At 41.8% G+C, this 20,659-nt stretch overlaps 2 protein-coding genes across 5 annotated transcripts in view; one reads left to right on the top strand and one right to left on the bottom strand.

Moving 5' to 3' along the window:
- The first annotated feature begins 3,938 nt into the window (after positions 1-3,938).
- On the top strand, positions 3,939-10,608 carry lrrc2 (leucine rich repeat containing 2). Of its 4 annotated transcripts, none has more exons than XM_067520459.1 (10): positions 3,939-4,048; positions 4,644-4,791; positions 7,146-7,261; positions 7,528-7,622; positions 7,694-7,850; positions 7,956-8,092; positions 8,239-8,384; positions 8,514-8,666; positions 9,030-9,184; positions 9,487-10,608. In XM_067520459.1, the coding sequence occupies exons 2-10, from the start codon at positions 4,655-4,657 to the stop codon at positions 9,534-9,536; spliced, it is 1,146 nt and encodes a 381-aa protein (XP_067376560.1). In that variant the 5' UTR covers positions 3,939-4,048; positions 4,644-4,654; the 3' UTR covers positions 9,537-10,608. The 4 variants fall into 4 exon arrangements, with proteins under 4 accessions (XP_067376560.1, XP_067376561.1, XP_067376562.1 ...); XM_067520460.1 differs by having other exon boundaries at positions 3,949-4,048; positions 4,647-4,791; XM_067520461.1 differs by lacking the exon at positions 3,939-4,048 and adding an exon at positions 4,142-4,391 and having other exon boundaries at positions 4,647-4,791.
- Positions 10,609-10,633: 25 nt separating this feature from the next.
- mfsd14bb (major facilitator superfamily domain containing 14Bb) overlaps positions 10,634-20,659 on the bottom strand; it is a 19,693-nt gene continuing 9,667 nt past the window's right edge. Inside the window, exons 5-12 of the mRNA XM_067520452.1 lie at positions 20,422-20,536; positions 18,145-18,363; positions 17,336-17,449; positions 16,417-16,488; positions 16,009-16,121; positions 15,725-15,822; positions 14,738-14,880; positions 10,634-14,451 (exon numbers count right to left, since the gene is read on the bottom strand). Coding sequence (XP_067376553.1) covers positions 14,221-14,451; positions 14,738-14,880; positions 15,725-15,822; positions 16,009-16,121; positions 16,417-16,488; positions 17,336-17,449; positions 18,145-18,363; positions 20,422-20,536 — 1,105 coding nt within the window. The 3' untranslated portion in view covers positions 10,634-14,220. The remainder of the gene's footprint in view (positions 14,452-14,737; positions 14,881-15,724; positions 15,823-16,008; positions 16,122-16,416; positions 16,489-17,335; positions 17,450-18,144; positions 18,364-20,421; positions 20,537-20,659) is intronic.

The following is a 20,659-nucleotide window of genomic DNA, read 5'->3' as shown; positions in this document are numbered from 1 at the left end:
GATGCACATGGGAGGACAAGTGTGAGCTGAGGGTCTGGACCGGACCCACAGAAAAACAACTGTTGCATAGATTCCTGAAACTTTTAGCACTGACCCTGGTCCACAGGGGACACAGAGCATCCTAGCTTGTCCTCCGTGGGGCTGTGGAGTGTGTCCACGTTGACACAAGTACACCAACAAACAGCTCCTACATTTGGCATAAGAACTGGTCTGATGGAAGAAGGTGACCTGGTTCTGATGAGACATGTACTTTTCATGGACGTGCAGGTGCATTGTTTCCGTGGGGAAGAGGCATCAGGATGCATTATGGGAGTCTGATCAGAGGTCAGAGGACGCCTTCAAAGCTCTGCGGCGTTTTGGCAAAGCAGGGACCTGCAAAAAAGAGGCAGGTGGTTTTAATGTTATGGCTGGACTGTGTCCTCACAGCCACAGAAAGACACGTCCACACACGCTGTCATCACTCGGGCCACTCCCTGACAGCTGTCACATCCCGAGACATTTCAGACACATAACACGCGGCTTTGGTTCGTTGGAAGATTTACTCAACACACAGCAGGAAAACTGAGCCCAGAAAATGATCGGAGTAAAAGTGATGTCATGGACAGTGTGTGTGTGTGTGTGTGCTGCTTTCACTGTGATGTCATCAGTTTCACTAACACATTTACGACTGTGTGTGGACAGTCGGTCTTTGTGAGGACCGGTTGGGGCATTAGACCCTGGTTTGAGGTGATGTCATGCGGTATTTGTAAAAATAACAGAGATGTCAGAGGACACAGAAGCAGATATCAGCTCAGAAATAATCACACAAAATAAGACCTGGTCTCAGGGTAATGCTGAGGCCACGTTCACTCAGATTTTCACTCTGCAGGAAACAACACAGTTAATTTTTCCTTTATCTGAGACAGGAAGTGTGTCGGGCTATGTCAGATTGATGCAGTGTGATATCACGAACAGGAAATGTCTCTGCAGGCGGAGCCGCTGGGGGATTTGTGCACGAACGGAAGATGAAGATGCTGAGACCCCGGTGGACTGGAGGACTCTAGACAGTTTTCAAAGCGGCAGCTGTTTGATGTTTGATGATGAGGCAGCAACAGCAGAAAGTTCACGTCCTCTTCGTGGAGCCTGTGTCGGACCACTGCAGAAAAAGTGGAACCACGTCTTAGAATTGTTAGTTAATAGTTTTCACAGGGACCCACCAAACCCTCAGTGTGTGTAACAGTGTGTGGGACACACACTTATAAAGTGTTGTTATCCAAAGTGCTGATGGCAGTGGCTGCAATGCAAAGTGCTCACCTGACCCACCGGGAGCAACTCGGGGTTCAGTGTCTTACCCAAGGACAAGTAGTCGGGACCGGGTATCGAACCACTGAGCCTTGAGCCTGAACCACGACTGCCTTTTATGTGTGAGTCTACTGTAAACCAATAGGGGGCAGTGAGGGTCCTCACAAACATAGAAGTTAAAATGTGTGCGTGTCACAGACAGTTGGGTGACAACACTTGTTTGACATTTCAACCCTCTGGGGGCCGTGATGTGATGCTGTCACACACACACTGATATAAACAGTCTGTTATAATTTCCAACGTGCTGCTGTGGCTCTGAAACCCGACTGTCAGTCAGTGCAGAAACTCGACCCACTGCACCACACAAACATTATATATTTCTGTATGTGTCTCATTTCATCGGCTCCGTCTTTATTTCCTCCATTTTACCAGCAGTTGTTTTTGTTCCACACTAAAAATATAAAGTTTCTGTCTCTGGTTTTTATTGTAACTATGACTGTGTGTGTTGTGTTGTGTGAGCTGTGAAGTCCTGGATGAGGTACCGGTGATCTTTGTGTGTCCATGTGAACGAGCTGAAATCATTCAAATACATAAATGACTTTTACTGTATCATAAACTGTTTAAACAGCAGATGCTGTCACAAACACACTGAACAATAAAGTCATCAAAGTTTATTTATGTTTGTCACTGTCACTTTAACAGTGACAGTGTTGTGAACAGACGCAGTATGAAAAGAGAGAAGCTGATATCAAGGCTCATTAAATGAGAACAATAAGACAAAATTATGAGACAATAAGACTAATGCAAAAATAAACATAAAGGTTATATTAGATTTACAATAAGAAAGACAGGGACACTAACTTCAGCAGTATTTTTGACAGACCCCACACAAGGCTCTAATTGTGAGCCACAGATGACTCTGAGGTTCGTCCAAGATAATTTTAATTTGTGGTCAATTTCTCTCCCTGAGCCATTGAACCAGAACGTTACAGTTAGGGGTTTGTCCTTGACACAGTGTCTGCAGAACCACAAAGACCCAGAGAGCAGAGAAGCTGTTTGATGCCAAAGGTCCAGAAACTGCTCCTCAATGAGCTAATGAGCCAGGGTCTCTACCTGTCCAGACAAAAAGGACTGGAGCACTGCACGGATGAGCAGGTACACAGGTGTTTTAGTGGACACATTGTCCCCCCCTGGATGCAGTAGGGCCCCAGACTGAGAGCCAGTCAGTGTTTGGTCCCCGTGTCATCAGTCAAACTGAGTCAGTGACTGTCTGTAGAGCAGTGACCTCATGTGGACGAGCAGCAGAACAACAGCAGCCTGTCGGTGACCTTTGACCTGTAAACCAGAGCAGGAGCAGCTACAGCCTCCAATCACTTATAGAAAAATATTTTATTCAGTCTGATATCACCTCAGTGGCTTTACCATCTGCACAGCAGCTCTAACAAAAAAACCTCCTGCTGGATGTAAGGCGGGAAGGGGACACAGTCACAGACAGGACAGGGACAACCAGACAGGTGGGTCTATTACAGCAAACAGTCCAACTTTGTCCATGCAAACAACTACCGACAAAGATGGTGAACTCAGGAAAAGACACCGGTCGAGGCAAAAATATCCTGAACTAGTCCAAAGAAACTAACTTTTGTCTTGTTAACATTCCGCAGGCCACCGGCAGCTGATCTGGAATCAGAATCAGTTTTCAGCAGGGCCTCTCCTTCCTAGTAGGTTCTGTATGTTCCTGTGCTGTGCGGAATGAAAACATAGGGTTTGGGCCACAAATCCTCGGGGCAGGTTCAGGGAAAAAACGTGAAATACTGAAAGACAAACATCTGCTTTGAGTTCGAGGCAGTGCGTGAACGGCTGTCTCCCACTTTGAAATCCTGTGCTTCACATTCAGCTCAGCCTCCTGGACGTCCTGCAGACGCTATTCAAAAAATACGTCCCCACCCGTCAGTCCTGACACTGAGTGAGTAAGTGAGTGAGAGTGACACTGAATCCATCAGACAAACTCCTTCATGTAGAAAAACTGATCAGATCCATGAACAAGATCAGTTCAGGAATTCAGAATGTCCACATCTGGAACAGAGATCACTACTGTGGTTGCTTTTCATCCATTTCTTGCTATTTTTACAGTGACATATAAGAATTCATTGATAGGTGTCTTAACTTGACTCTAAAATGTTTTAATTTCTTCAGATCATTAACTAAATGTTCCTGTGAGCCGAGATTCAAACAGACACTTTCTGCTTTTTCTTATTTACCCTGAATTGTAAAATGTGTCACTACAGGAATCAGAGGGAGTTGATGACGTTTTGTCATGTTGATATTTTGATCAGAGGAATCACGTGAACGATAAGATCATAAATAAACTGCATGTGAAATGTTCAGTATCGGTGTTAGTTCCACCTCGTGCTGTGTTTACTGATCACAGCTTCTTTTAGAAAACATCAGTGATGTAACAAAGTCAGCTGTTCTCCTCATAACCAGGAGCAGAATATCTTTGTTATTATTATTATTATTATTATTGTTTTCTTCCACAGTAATGAAAAACACTGTGAATTCCTCCTGTGTGTACATGTGTGTGTTCAGTGTCTTTTATAAATGTGAGAATGTGGGGGGGGGGGGGGGGGGGGGTCATGTGACACACACAGTCACACTTCACCTGATAAAAATAGCACACTGAGTAACACACACACACACACACACACACCTCTGTGTGTGTCTCAGTCTCAGTAAACAAGCTGGACAAAGTGACCCGAGACGTTCACAGGTAAGAACACTGCTGGGGGTTTAAGGCTCTTTTGGAGGAACACCCCTCCCCCTCCCCCCTTGTTAGACTGTACTAACCTGCTGATGTTTACCAGGTGTGATGTTTGCCTCTGGTTTAGCCTGTTAGCATGCTAACATCTGCTGAGCAGCTGAAACCGACTGAAAGTCCTTGTAGTAATGCAGACATGGCCTGATGATGGAGGACAGAAAAAAAGTTAAAATGTCCTCAAAGACAGGACAGTCCACCCTGAGAGGAACTTGACTGTCTGACCTGAATTTCCTGATAATCCATCCGGTTATTGCTGGTTTGTTTGAATCTGGACCACTTCATGCTGATCCATGTGGTGAGTTTTTAATGCGTGGGTGACATGTTTGTAGGTGGAAAAGACAGAGACACCGTTCGTCCCCTGGGGAGAATGAATGTCTGAACCACAGCTTCTACCAAAGCTCTCAAATGGCCTGAGAAGCTGCTTTAGAGCTAAACCAGGTCCAAGTGCAGATGTGCTGGTTGAGACACTTCAGCCTGGACCAAACCCCTCTGAATCTGTCTCCCTCATCTCTTCCTTCCTCCTCCTGTCTGTCCCTTTCGTGTCCAGCAGCAGCACAGATGGGTCTGGGGAGGAAGCTCGACGCCCCGGTCTATGACCTGTCTCTGATCCGAGGGATGTGGGAAGTCCGGGTGAAGAAGTACAGACAGAAACAAAAGAAGGAGCAGGAGAGGATCGAGAAGAGCGCCCTCGCCAGGTAGAACCACCTCTGTGCAGGTATCACGAGACAGGAAGTTTACAAACTGAAAAGGTGACACTTTCACTGCTGTGAAGAATCTCAGGTTCCCATAACAACCAAATCTGTTGCTGCTAATTAAAGAGAACTTGCTGTTCTTAGCAAACAACACAGACTTTAACTGGGAGCTGAACAAGCAAACTGGGAATCAGGTCCATGAAACAAAACCTCCATTCCTCAGAAATGGGGAGTAAAAGGTTAAAATGTCTTTAAAGGTCAACGTGATTTAATCAAACATTTTTATCTGAGAGTCAATAAAAACTCCTCTGGTTGAACTGAACTACAGTCAGTTAAATCTCTGTTTGTCTTTAGCTTCTCTTCAGGAAAGACACAAACAGGAAGTAACAGAACTATGTGATCAAAACAAGTTTCACATTTACCAGCTGCCATAAACACATCATTAATTACCATTCATTACTATTATGGCACTATGTACAGTATGTTCTCCTGGTAGTATTTGTACTTTTACTTAGCAATAATTTGAATGCAGGGTCTTTCGTGTTCATCCACTGAGGTATAAGTACTTTTACTTAAATAGAAGACAGGAACCTGAAACTGGACTATTCAATATTTCATCAGAGGTGATGAACCTGAAGATTTTTGCAGAGAAGCACCTGGACACATTTTTAGTTTTAGTTTTATTAGAGGTTTGACAGAAACTGGGCCAGTTATTTCCACATTAAACCCGATTCTGTAGCTTAGAAACATTCATCAGCTGATCCTGAAGCTGAACCTGAGGCTGAACCTGAGGCTGAACTTCTTTCAAAAACGTTTTTAGCCGAAAGCTGAAGAACCACCCTGAGAAGATCATTTACTGAATTACAGTGTCAAATAGTCTGTTAAAAGAAAAAGTCCTGCAATCAATAAGTAAAAGTATTAAGGTACTTACAAAAGTCATATTTAAAGTAGTAGAAGTACTAATCACACAGAATGAGTGAGTTGATAGTTTACAGCAAGACTGGATTCTAATTACTCACCTTAAAGGACTTGCTCTCTATGAGTTTAGGGTGTAAAAGTACATTAATGCTTTCAAACTTCCTCTGACTTCCCTTCATTAAAATATTTCCCTGCTTGAAAAAACTCCAGATGACAGCAGCTGGAGGAGTTTTTTTATCATTAGGAGTTCAGATGATGTCATCTGGGGGCGCTCTGGAAAAGCTGGTTGACCGTGATTACAAACTCCATTCTATGAGCAAGAAGAAGACATAATCTGAACTGAAGGTTCCTCCAAGTGATGTCATCTGGAGGAGTTTTTCAGCTAGGAGTAGAGCGATATTTAATATAGGGAATTCATTTACATGTAGTACTCAAGGTAGAACCATAAGAAACAAGTTCAAAATCAGGGAAGGTGTCCTTTAATGCACAGGTGGTAACTGATTACTTTACAGTCAGTATCATTTATACACTGCAGTAGTTGTTACTTATTAATTACTTAAATTTAGTGTTTATGAACTGAATCCACAAAGTAGAGCTGTAAGTACAGCTGTAAAAGTACAACATGTACCTCTGAACTGGGGAGTATAAATGTATACTGAGTAAGTATAACATGAAAATTTGCAAGTGAAATATAAGTACCTGGAAAGTGCAGTACAGAATGAATATTAGTTACTTTGCATCACTGGTGACAACAACAGACCACAAAGCAACGACGACTTCTCTGAAGACAAACTACCCGTCTAATGGCACAAAGTCCGTAAAAACTGTAAATGTTCATTCGTCTCCAGCTCAGTCTGTAGCCCTTCTTCATTTTATTGCCAGTTTACCTCCTAATTTGGGTTGTGTGGCCCATTTCCTGTGTGGTTCAGTCTGTACAAAGCCATCGTCCACCACCACAGACACCGTGAGAGCAGATCTTGTCCTCATGAGGTGGTGGAGACCAAACACAGAGCTAAAGCTCCAAATGACTGACAACGCAGCTCTGCTGGATGTGTTCAGTCATGTGGTTTATATTCAGCTCATACTTTTATTATTTATATTAATAAACCCAGTCTATATGCTGCTGTGTTGAGTCTAAACCTGCTAGTGTTGTTTCAAACTTTACTGCCCCAGTCAGCAGTGAATCAAACTATTTAACCTCTAAGTCTCACACAGACTCACTCACAGCTGACTGTTGTTAGTCATGAACTATGATGGTCAACACTGATTTTAGCAACATGAACACAAACTGCTATTAATATCCCACCTCAGGGATGGCAGGTCAGAGACTGGCCTGCAAAGAGCAGAAAGGTCACGAGTTTGAAGCAGCCATTCTGCTGAAATCTGACCTGAACTCAGTATGATGCTGCAGATAATTGTGTGTGTGTGTGTGTGTGTAGGATTGACCAGGAGTGGCAGTACCGCATCTACTGCAAGAAACTGAACTCGAGTGAACAGAACCTGCTGCATCAGTATCTGGAGAGGTCTACGCGGATTGATACACAGCTGTACACAGGTAAAAACAGCTGGATGCAGGCGAATGCTGTTAGAATTGTTGCCTTTCTTGTGCAGGTTAACACAGGTGTACAGTTTTTTTTGTTTTTAATTTGTCATTTAAATCTCAATTTATTTTGCAATGTATTATGTGTTCATGGACAAAGTGATTTAGATCCGTTCTCGTATGCCACTATTTGCTAACAATGTTTTGTTGTGTATTTGTACTGCATTGGCTGATGATATGTTGTGTTTCTTTGTGTATTTGTTCTTTGTATATCCGAACAGAAAAAGACGAGCACCAGGATGATGAAGTCGAGCAGGATCAGAAGGATCCAGAGCAGAACAAGCTGGTTCTCCAGCTGGATGGAGACCGTTGGATGGTAAGTTGGAGCTTGTGGGAGTTTGACCTTTGTAAATGTTTGTCTACACAGTATTATGCTAAATCTTCCAGGACTTCCCCAAAGACCTGCAGTGGATGACTTACATGCAGGAGTGGCACGTCAGGGGGACACGGATCTGTCGGCTGCCCGACTACCTGGGTCTGTTCTCTCAGCTCACCGTGCTGGATTTACCCAAAAATGTCATCGGGGAGCTGCCGCCAGAGATCGGTGAGGCCGACAGAACTGCTGGTTTTAGTCGGGCAGAAACTTGACTCGTGGGTTTGGTGCTGGTGAAGAACGATGGGATCAAACAATAACCACCTGTCTCCACAGGTAAACTGACCGAACTGAAGGAATTAAACGTCAGCTACAACCGTCTGTCCAAAGTTCCCCCAGAGCTCGGAAACTGTGAGAACCTGACGAGACTTGAACTCACTGGAAACTCCAACCTTGGCGAGCTGCCATTTGAGGTGAGACGCAGGTTATTGGGGACGATGAAAGTGAAATAAGGTGTCCACTGGCATCTGTTTGGATAGATTTTAGGAAAATTGATGCTCGCTGACGAGCTGAAATTGTTGGAGCTCTAACACAGTCGCCCTGTAACCTGTGTGTGCAGCTGAGCAGCCTGAAGCAGCTGGTTCACCTGGACATCGCGGAGAACAGGTTTGTGTCGATCCCCATCTGTGCTCTGAGGATGAGCAGCCTGAAGCTGTTGGACCTAAGCAACAACAGTCTTAGCGACCTGCCGCAGGACATGGACAGGTAACTGATGATGTCACCACCACCTGTCATCTAATTACTGAGTTCATTTTTAACATGAGAATAAACTTATCAACAGTGTCTCTGAGCTACTGTAAGTACATGTAAGGAAAACTGTGTGTATGTCTGCAGGTTGGAACAGCTGGAAACCCTCTTTGTCCACAAGAACAACCTGTCTTACCTCCCTCACTGTCTCAGTAACATCTCTACGCTCAAAATGATCGTCGTCAGCGGCGACGATCTCACCTGCATTCCCACCAAACTTTGCAGCAGCCCCGAAATCAAGTACACAAAGCACACAGACACACACACACACACACGTCTTCCTGCTGTAGATGGTGCAGACAGAAAATCTGTTGTTTGCAGCTCTCAGTGTGCTCAGCTTATGCACTTAGGCTCCATCTCACAGTTCCCACACTGAACGTTGTGGAGTAAAGCCCTGTCCATCAGAGGACAAACAGAAGAATGGCTTATAGCAGGAGTGTTGTCCTGTGGTGTTTGAGGTTCAGTCAATGAAAAAGCTCATTTGTCCACACTGCAGCAAATCAGGAGACAATGTGTGAAGAGCTGTGACAAGCTCAAATCTGAAGAAGTGTCTCCTAAAGCTTGAAGTCTGGAGCGTTAATGTCACTTTTACTGCTCCTGCAGGTTTATTCGACTGTATGACAACACTAAGACAGAGAAGAAGAAGAAGGAGAGTAACGTGAGGAGGAGGTGGAGTGAGCGCAGAGAGGAGGAGGTGAAGAAGGACAGCAGAGAGAAAGAGTTCATCGCGGCCTACATCAGCAGTCTAAAGGACAGAGGTCAGACCAGGATTTCTCCACATTCATCTGAACACTTTAGGTTCTTTACAAATGAAGGTTGTTGCAGATGAACAGTAGGATTTGTTCTACATTCATATTAGAAGTAGAATCATCCTTAAAACACTATTAGACTTTCACTTGTCACAAGTATTTTTAACCTTAAACGTGGCAACATTTAGTACATTTCACTGCATTTGGGATTCACTGTTGTTTCCACATTACAACTGAGAAAACACAACATACATTTCATCTTTACTGAAACACACTTCTATTCTTCTTATATTTTGTTTGTCCCCCACCAGACACCATCCCCTACTCCACCACTAAGGTCTCCATTTCCTGTCTGCTATGAAGAAGAGGAAGAATGAGCTGAAGAGACACTCACTGGCCACTTTGTTAGGTACACCTGCACCAGTCCAATTCAGCAGCTAGGCCATAAATTCTACTTTCACAAGGTGATAATTTCTCAGGTTTTCAGTTGAAACTTTCAGAAATGTGATAATTCTACTCTCTGTTTATTACTGAGGTCACAGTGGGTGGTGGAGTCGTACTGCAGTGCATTATAAGAAGAGTTGGTTCTAATGTTTTGGCCATTCTATTTACAATAAGTGAGGGCGCAAAAACAGAACCACCTTTTAATATTTTGGGGGTTTGCTTCCAAAATGAAATAGATAATTAAACAAAGCTCCAAAATCTATTCAATTTATTTGGTTGTTGTGGAATAATTTTCCATTAAAAAATGACTTTTCATTCCAAATCTGATTTACAACATTCAGACAAACATGGAAACTGAAATTCACTCCATAGGTAAAAGCTCTGTTTTATAAATACTGATCTTTGAATATCATTCTGATTTCTCTGCAGTGAGGATTACATTTCAATGCTTTAGTTAAATGGGATGGTTTTCCTTTTCTATAAATTAACATAAACTGGATTCATCAGTTGAAAGTGTGAAAGCTGCGACCAAACCGAAAAAAAAGGAAAAAGCTGAAAGTTTTTTTTTAAAGGAATGTGTTGATTAACAGGTTTGATAAATTTAATGAAAGTGCTGAGTTGATGATTTAAAGTGTTTTATTTAGCGGATTTGTTTGTGAACTGTAGCTGGATTTGAAACTACAAATGTCGATTGGATTTGAATTACAACTTGTAATTCATTTTTGCAAAAGTTACAAAAATTTATTGTTGTTTTTTTTAAATACTCAAGACTTTTACTAGTTTGACACATGGCTGCAATTGTGTGGTTGTTATTCTGAAATTTTATTTAAAAATGTATTAAATGGTTTTGAAAAAACTTCAAAGTCGTTTTCAGTCTTACTACAAAATGTAAGATTTAAATAACGTAGCTATTTTTTGTAACTCAATAAACAAAAAACCCAAAATAAATATTTGTCAATAAATTAATAAATGGGCCTCTGACACTGCACAGGAGCTAAAGTCATGTGCTACAGCTCTGAGTATTAGTCTGTTTATTTCAAAACATAATTTTCTCCATTTACAAAATCCACATACGCATTTAAAATTTGATAGCTTTCTCTTTATTATTATTATCATAGATTTTGAAAATTATATTCTTAAGATAAAAGAAAGTAACTGCAGATGCACAACACATTGACGTCCTTCAGCGTTGTTTATATATAAAACAGATATGAAGATGAAGAATGATAAGAGGCACATGAGAGAAATTAAAGTGCAGCAATTAGCAAACGTTCATGTACGTGTGGAGGAAATGTTTGGCTGAGTCCCTCTGTTATAGTAATGATCAGTTTCAGCAAATCCAGATTTAGTGGTCTACAAAAGGAGTTTGTAAAAGCTTCAATAACACATCACCATCAGCTCAGTTACTGCACTTTTCTCTGGCCAACATGTTGGTGCTTCAGTGTTCACGTATTACTGCAACATATATAAAAATATCCACCTCAAATAAATACTTGGTAAAAATGATCAGGATGAGTTCAATACACTTTATAACACGTGAATCTTGCAGCTACATAATGACCAGAGATAAAGTTAAAGGAGGTTGATGAAGCTAAAAAGGATAAAAGGTTAATGACACTGTGGTGGATTCAGGGACATTCAGTAACACGTCCTCAGAGCTTCAGACTGTAGAAAAATATACTGTGGGTCCATCTTTCTTTAAGATTGGGAAGTTTTAGAAATCTAAACATTAGGTCTTAATTTCAGAGATGGTCGTCATGACTGACTGTACCCGCTATGGTAAAGGTGGTTGTAGCACAATTGAGGACTAGATGTTTCTGTAGCTGTGAGGCTGAGTAACAGAAAAAAGGTCAAAGTTTCTGTCAAACAGAGTTAAGTTATAAATTAACATGATCCAACATGGACGCTGTAACGTTTTGTTTACAGCGACCTGTAACTGCCACCAGGAGGCAGACACGAGATATACCACACATTACATATACTGTGAAGGCAACACATACAGCATTTACATTTACAACAGTGTGGACCCGTGAGGAGGAGCCAAGATCTGTAACATGCTTCACCAAGTACAATTGGACAGACACTGAGCTACACAAGATTGATTTCATGTGTTCCTGAGTATGTCGTTAAAAAGTCCCAATGTGAAGTAAGTGTGAGCTGCAGTTTGAGAGTTGCAGCTCGTGGGACAAGACAAAGCTGTCCACTTTCAGGTTTGTGATACTTCTTCATTCAGACAGAAATTCTGCCTCTATGAATGATTTAAACGTGTCACACTGAATAAAAACAGGAAATGTGGGTCCAACTGAAATGAGCAAATAATTCAGGAACCATGTCGTAATGAAGGCGAGGAGTTGACAACCCAGCTCAGACAAACTCAGCGCATTAACTGTGTGTAACCTAATGATTAATGTGTCTCGTACTGAGTTGTTTCTTAATAAACATAAAATGCCAATAAGTCTGCATCACAGAACCTTCAACAGCTCGTCCAACTCATTAACACACGCAAACAGGTGATTCTCAACAAAACAGGCCTGAGCTAAAAAGCTCAAGCTAAAAACAAATGGTAACATTTTTTATTTATACTGCTCAATGTTTACTGAGCAGAACGTTTCCATTTCTTCTCCTCATTACAGCAGAAGCAGAACAGTCTTGCTGAAAATGCTAAAGTGGCTTTTTGTCTGAAGCTGAACTGCCACTGATTTGGTCAGAGCACACACTGCAACATCAATCCAGCATTATCAGATGTTCATACTGCAAAGGACATTTTGCAGAAGCCGTTTTCAGGACAGAAGTTTCAGTGTAAAGGAACTGAAGAAGACATAACTGTAACCGTGTTGGTTTGTCTCTGCCTGAGCATCAGGATGCATGTTGAGTATGTTCATCACGTTTGTGCTGAATGAGGGTTTGTTATGGTTCTGCTCGTGTACTTGCGTGAAGCATGTTTGGAGCTATAAATAAAAGAATATCACATATCTGCTTATTGTAACATGCCAAGGAGATTTTTCTGAATGAGCACAGTATCAACTACTATCAGTAACAACACACTTCATGTCCTGTCCAGTTAGGAATGTGGTGGTTTGTAAACTAAAGCAAAAGAAAAGAAAAAAAAAAATGGCACGATTTGGTTCAACAACCTTCTGATTCTGGAAGTTTTCCTCTTCTCTGGTTCTGTGGTATAAAGTCAAACTAATGACGAGAACAAAGAGGTTCATTGTACAGATCCAGATCAGGCCATGCAGCCTGGACTGGAATCACATTTTCAGAAAGCACATGGCTAATTTGGAGTGTTTGATTTTTCTGATCTGGAGTGGAAGGAGGAGCAGGGTCAAACAAGGTCAAACAACCTGAAAGTAACAGTGTCAACGCACCTCAAGAACACAACACGAGAGATGAGGAGACCTGAATAAATCTGATGATGAAAATAATACATAAAAGTAAAGAGCCTGAGAGGATTCACGGAGAGGAAAAACTCATCTTCAGTTGAGACCAAAACAGATCCGCTTCATGGCATCAGTCTCGTTTACACAGCCACGGTGCATTTTGGGATTTTAATCTTGGACCTTTAACATTTTAACAGTCTATATGATACATGTCTGGTGAAACTGTCAAATGTCAAAAACATGAAATATTTCAGCTCATGAAAATTCTGTGAGCCTGGTTTACTAAACCCAGAGGATAATTGACTACATCTACATCACGTTAATGAGCAAATTTAGAGGTTTTTAAATCTGGAACCAAAATGAATGACTAAATGCAGAACAGGGATTACAAAAGTTAGAGAAGGAAAAAGTAAATGTTAGAAATCTTTATCTAGAACTGGAAAACACAAAACGTTGAGGCCAAATTACTAAGATCTGGAACCTGAATAACATCCAGAGCAAGAATCTTTATGCTGAGAGCACAAAACCGTAAATCGAGAACGCGGCTGTTTTTCCTGGTCCGTGACACCTCATGAGCGCTGAACCTTCCTAATGACACAGTTATGTCTGACTAAATGCTCTGATTTCTCCTCAGTATCATAATGAAAAATGGGATGATAATCTCAACCAGCTGTAGCTTGGACATGCTCACTGTGACTCAGAACAGAAACAGAAATCTAGCGTATAGCGGTTGAAGTTATACAAATACAACAATGACAACTAAAACCGAACTACCCCTCAGTGGCAATGACCCCTACCCCAGCAGCTCTGATATGCCCTTGCAGAAATTTTTAAAACAGTCTGAGCAGTGAATTCAGCTCCACGTCATCACTGGTCCTGTACAGTGAGGAGCGCTTCATCTCCTGAACTCTGCAGACCTGGTGGGTGAAGTTGGTCAGTGTTAGGCAGTGATCAGACTGACAGGTTTGTGTTAAGAATACCAGAAACTACCTGCTGCTCCGAGATATCAAGCCGGGAACAACGCGCTGCAATTTAAACTGCAAATATCAGCCGTCACAAATGAGAAGGATGCGCGTGTCAGTGTGACTGCTGCCTAACGTTACCTGAATCTTCACCCGTCTTCAGTTGGGAGTTGGAGACAAAAACGAATTAAAAGCTGAAAAGTGTTTATTCTGAAGGAGCTGGGAGCTCTGCACTGTGATTAGTCGCTCTGTCCATCAGTCATATGCTGCTGTCCTGTAACAGCGGCTCAATGTCCTCTGCATCACTGGTTGGCGTAGTCAGAGAGCCGGCGTTCGGAGCATGTGCAGTGGAGGAGCTGCTGGACTTGAGTGCGGTGCAGGTCTTGATCTCAGTCAGTGTGTGGTGCTCGGGGATAAAGACGGCAACAAGAAGTGCACATACGACGGCACACGCGCCGAACAGGAACGGAGGACCAGGGATGGCCGACTTCTACAGACACAGAGAGAAAGAGAAACAGAATCAGTATGTTGGAGTCAGTTTTCACAGAGCACACTCCTGAACAATGTCCAGGAAGACACACACAAAACAACTACAGCAAAAACAGGGACATTAAAAGTGAACACGAAGAAAATACAGATATAACCCAATACAACCTGAGCCAAAAATTCTGCTGGCTTGAGTTTTTTGTTTTACTTGATTTTATTTTTAACTTTTTTGCCTTTGACAGTTTGAGATGAAGAGGGAGTTGGGACACGTGAGAGCAGGATATTTGTACCTCTGTGTTCGGTGTGTTTCTTCCTGCCACCGGCTCCATGTCGTTCAGCTCCACGTTGAAGAGGAAGAAGATGAAGCCGTAGAGAGCTGGACCCAAACCGTTACACAGACCTCTGATACCAGTGATTATCCCCTGAACAACACCTGGACACACAGACACACAGCAAAACATGATGGAAGATGGATGGGAGAACTTCAAAACACCACAGTGCTGCTGGTGCAGAAATAGGTGTCCTAACTTACATTAGTTAGTTAACTTTACTCAGCTGCCAACAATTTCACTTCTAACTAGTTTTCATCATGTTAATTACAGGGTTAACAAACCCATGTACTATTGTTTGAGTGAAGCCAACTTAAAACTATCAAGTACAGTAGCAACAAATGAGGCAATGACACTACTTGACCAGTAGGAAGAAGCAATTTACAAAAAGGCTTCAGTCTGTCAGAAGAACTTGTAGGAAAGTACTAAGGGGATTAAAGCAAACTGGTGCAGTTCATCAACCCAGTGCAGTTAACTATCAAGCTTTTTTGGCCCTTGGAGCAGCATGTTTAAAAATACCACGATAGAACACTATGTGAACAAAGTAGAAAGTCGTGTGTAACAGCTGTTCAAAAAAATCAATTTTCAAATATCAGTTTGTAGAGTTTAGATGATCAGATTATTGTATAAGTAACTACAACAATGACCTTCAAAGTTGCAGGAAATATCACATGAATTGGCTCAATTTAAATAAGTGTGTTGTCTTGGAATACAGTCTACAGTACATAGTACTTCTGAATACTCCCAAAAAGTGGCGGAGATAATCATTTTTTATACAAAGAGAACAATGGGTCCAGGCAGGGCCACACACTTTGTGTTTATACTAAACAGAGTTACAGGGACGTGACTCTATGGAGACGGATTGTTGTTATGAGCTAGTAGCTGCTGCCTGCTGTCCACTGCCCTTACTGCTGTGTAACAAGCAGACAGACAGACAGGTGCACTCACCTTGCTGATCAGGTGATGCACTGTGGGACACCAGAGCAGAAACTGCTGGGAAGGTGATGGAGGACATGGCTGCTATGGTTCCTGCTGCCCACATCATCCTGAAACACATGTGAATTCAACTCAATTAAAACCCAAGAAAGACACACAAGTCTGAAATATGGATTTTTCTGCCATCGTTCTGTTAACGCTTCAGTTAGTGTTTATTGACTCCTATGCTTTTATATAAGCAACAAGAGAGATAATATCTATACTGCAAGTGTTTCAATTTCAATTTCTTAACTCACCACGGCTCGGAGCCGAAGCCATACCAGGCCAGCTGGAACAGCTGAAAGCCCAGACCCAGAAGAACTGTGTTCTTGTTACCAATGGTCCTCATTAAGACACTGAGGAACAGAGTCTGACGGAGAGAGACACACAGAATAGAAACAGAGAATAAAAATAATGCATAAAATATGATATGGGATCTTAGTCTGAAACACACATTAAAAGCAACAAATCTGACCCAAAGAACTGTAGATGAACTTCTTCAGTGTCTTTAAGTGACGAGTAGAATCACAGAGAAACAGCTTTTAAGCACTGTTCATGTCCACTGTATGTGCTACACTTTATGTATTATCATGTATATTATGCAACATATTTTAACACCCACAGCCGCCAGGTTAAGAAAATGAAAAAGCTGGCTGGTTATGTACCTGAGCGACTATAGAGAGGATTCCCACCATGGCGATGAAGGCAGTGATGGCTGCGGGAGAAAACTCAATCACCTGAAAGACAAAACGACAAATAGCATGAGAAACTGTTGTTAAGACAAAACCTCACACAGAACAAATTAACTCAAAACATTTAAATCTTGACAGAACACACAAACTCCACACTAATAGATATGTTATTGACATAACTGATAATGCAGCTTTTTTAAACAGCGTGGGTTAATAAGCGCAATGATCCCACGATGGTGGAACGAGCTACCAAACGCTGCACGCTCAGCTGAATCTCTCCCAATATTCAAAAAAACTGCTGAAAACTGAATTCTTCCGCATCTTCCTATGCAAAAAAACAAAAAAAAAAACCCTTTCTGCTCTCTTGCACTTGTATCTCGTGAACTGTGAACACTTTTCTGATAGGACTTTGCTTTGATGTTTTCTCCTTGACTTAGATTTTTCCTGCCTTGTACCTCACTTGTAAGTCGCTTTGGATAAAAGCGTCTGCTAAATGATTAAATGTAAATGTAAATGTGAATGTAAATGTAATAACAACTGTATCATTCTGACACATTGCTTTGGGAAGATACAACATATAGCATCAACTTTGAAGTTAAGATGTTAAACTCAGTTACTAGTTGCTTATTTCTGCAAACTAAAAGCTACAGAGAAACTGGATGTTTGAGGTAAAAGTGATGGTCGGAAAACAGTATGTGAAGGCAAAAAGTGGAACTTATAAATCCAAAACATCATATATGACAGTTCTCAAAAATCTTATTACCTAAAATGTCTCTAAGGACTAAACATATAATTTCACAATTATATGTCTGTCTAGTGTTTTCGCACAGACTAGGCAATGTGGAAGTAAAGATGGAGGTTAGGGGCTGAGGGCTGTGTGTGGACATCTCACCTGTCTCAGGTAGAGGAAGAAGCTGGAGTACTGTCCAGCCTCAGGCAGGTAAGACAGGAACACAGTGACACAGATTAGCAGCACCGTCGTGTCTTTTCCCACTCGTCGCAGAGACTGAACACACAAAAACATCAGCTGTCAGTACAATCAATCAGCTGACACGAGCACCTTAGACATCATGGCTCCCCGTTCATGCTACACTCCACCTTGATCAGCTTCTGCCTCCGTTTGAAACACAACTGTAAAAACTGTCCTGCCAGATGTACTTAAAGCTGTTGAATATAACTTTGTGTAATTCAGTGTTCAACCCTGGTCAGGAAGTAGCTTTAGAGCTGCATGTAAATAAACCTGGTGGAATGGATCTGCTGCTGCTCTCCCTTGGGCCTCATTTGTCTGTGTGTACTTTGTAGATAGTAATCATGGCATCAAGTGCCGCTTCATTCTTAAATGTTTTCTTTGCCTCCTCCTCATCTGTAGCTTTGCAGAGGATGCCTGCCAGACGTTCTGAATATTGGCATCAACTGCTCACTTTATTTTTGTCTGGCAGTGCCTAATAGTCTGACACAGTAAATACTAATCAGACCCTCTCCTGACCAAATGCAGTGTGCATTTTGGCACCTGTTTACTTTGTTTTGTTGCAGAAAAGAATTGTGTGTTGCTTTGGCTGAATCAGAACTGGATGTCTAGATAGGTGACAGTCCTGATGAACTAACTGCCATATGACATTTTGTCGTCTTCTTCAAGCAGCTGGTTGATGAAAACCAGGTAGAAACCAGCTCATTGTGTGCTGCCTAATTCTGTGAGCTCACGGCAAAGGGGTCGGCCTGCTCCCAGGAGATTGGGAAGCCCCAGGACGTCAGCCTCATCTTGTCTGGCAGCGACTCGGGGACCACGAAGAACACGAAGGCGATGTCGGACACTGCGATCACCGTGGCAACCAGGACCACCAGGCTGTCTCCGTACTGGGCGGAAAGGAAGGCCCCGATGGCTGGGCTGGTCACCAAACTGGCCGCGAATGTCGCTGAGACCTGATAAGACAAATCCAGAACTTCAAATGCTAGAATTGAATCCAGATTATACTTTATCTTCTGATATCAATTTAGTTTTAGTCTTTGCTGTTGCTACTTTTACCTAAATATCATTGGAAATCCAGAACTTATATATATAATTGCATCTCTACAAAAAAACATGTGACTGCTTCTTCCACCACCGCTGACATCATCTGTTTTTTCTTTCCTGCATTTGTAATACTTTCACCGTGTCAGCATACATGTTTATGCTGCCATGCGTACGGTGGTAAAGAATACTTCTTCCATCATGACCCACTTTACTCCCTTTAACTTTATATGACTTTTGCTTAAACATCAGACATTTGCTTAAAAGTGAATCTCTTTGGGTTTTGGACTGTAAGAAGACAGAACGTTCTATTATCAAGAAGTAGTGTGAAGGCAGCTCCCTCTTCTGTAGGTGGTTTTGTGACAGGCTCCATTGTAATTTCTTCTAGATAATATATTTATGTGTCTTATAATACATGTATTCATTATATTTTTACAAAATGAATCCAAGGGACCAGTGAAGAATCTAATTAATATGGGTCCTCACTGTGACCAATTCACCTGCTAATAAGTCAAAAAGGAAACAGTTCTTTCTAGAGCCACTTTTTAAACCAGCATTTAACAGTAGCAGAAGAGTAAAATCTTTTTTCCCTCATTACTTAAAGTCCTGTTCACATGACCTCCATTGTTCTATACAGAAACACAAATCAAATAGTTAGGCAGTCAAGTTTCCTGCCCTGCCTGTGGCTACTCTTTACTCTAGATCACCATAATGGCAGGAAACACCATGAAACACCATGGAACAGTTGTGTGAGAACAGGGAAGCACCTCCATAATAACACAGTTTGCTATTACAGTAATACATGGTCTGTAGAGCTACAAAGTGCTGTGCTGTGAGGAGAATCTATACACCAGCTCTGGCTTCATCTCTAAAAGCTCAATTTTTTTATCTCTGAAGTCTGTTGCTCTGTGAGGATTCATGATTTGTAATAAAACATAACATGTCATCTCTGAATAAGCACCCAGCATTTGCATTTTTAATATTTAGCTGAGCTTTTAGAGAGGTGTCCTTGTCCTGAGAGGAGTACTGCAGTTTTTTTCTGACAGAACTTCTGAATCTTTATTCAGTAAACTCATGAATTTGAGTAACCGGTGGACTCAGAGAAATCACCTTTCTCAGGTCATTGGGGAACAGTGTTTACACGTGTACATGCAGCACAAGTTACCGGATTTCTCCTCCTCTTGGATTCATTTTAGAAGTGTGACACACAGATTTTCACTGTATAATGATGAAAAATGCTGCTTTTAAACTTCTCTCTCTCTCTCTCTGTGCCTGTGTCACAGCAGAGTGACAGTGCAGGCAAAGACAAAGGAAAGAAACATGCAGCTGATCCACAACAGTCTGAATTTAAAAATCCATTGGGGAAAGTGACTTAGGTAAGCAGTTAGAAAACCTGTTACGCGTATACATGGAAATCCGCGACAGAAATCTCCCTGGGGAAACCAGGTTTCCCTAATACCCCACCCCGATTTCGGAAACCAACTTTTCAGAGAAAGCTGACTGTAACCTGGTTACTTAAGTCCATATAAACGCACTCAGTGAACAAAGTCTGATGGACTGATCCTCTGATGATGTGGTCACGGATTGTGATTTTGGATAAATTAAAAAATAAAAAATCAGATTTCCACAATGTGTGTTCTAGCCATGCACTGCCAGCCATGATGTGGAAAGCCACTTTGACTTCTGATAGCATGCTTCCCACTATCACAATATGGCTTAATCTGCAATGTTCTGCTGAAAACCTGAGGCAAAGCCATGTTTGTGAAGGTGAGCAATAGCTGCAAATTGATTTACTGAAAGAAAAGCCTTTGATGAGTTGATCAAATCCACCTGAGAGTCATCTCAACATAAGTTTCATCACCCGTCCTGAAGCAAGTGATAGAACATTCTCCATGTCTGCAAGAAGCTGAAATGGCCTTAATAAAACTGACTAAACAGGGATTTCAGCTGCAGCATGCAGGTCTGCTCACCAGTCCATAGGCTGTGCTCCTCTCATGCTCCTCTGTAATGTCTGCGACATAGGCGAAGATCACTGAAAAGGTCACAGCGAAGATCCCTGAGACTGAAATCAGTGCAAAATACCACCTGCACACACAGACAGAAAACACATCACATAATATCTGAATATATACAATTTTGTGGTGCCTGCAGCTCTCAACCAAACTCTGGTGGGTGTCTTCATGGAAAACAGCATTTTCTAACTGACAT

Source organism: Channa argus, chromosome 11 (assembly GCF_033026475.1).
Source record: "Channa argus isolate prfri chromosome 11, Channa argus male v1.0, whole genome shotgun sequence".
Classification (NCBI taxonomy): domain Eukaryota; kingdom Metazoa; phylum Chordata; class Actinopteri; order Anabantiformes; family Channidae; genus Channa; species Channa argus.
This window is presented reverse-complemented; position numbering and strand designations above follow the sequence as displayed.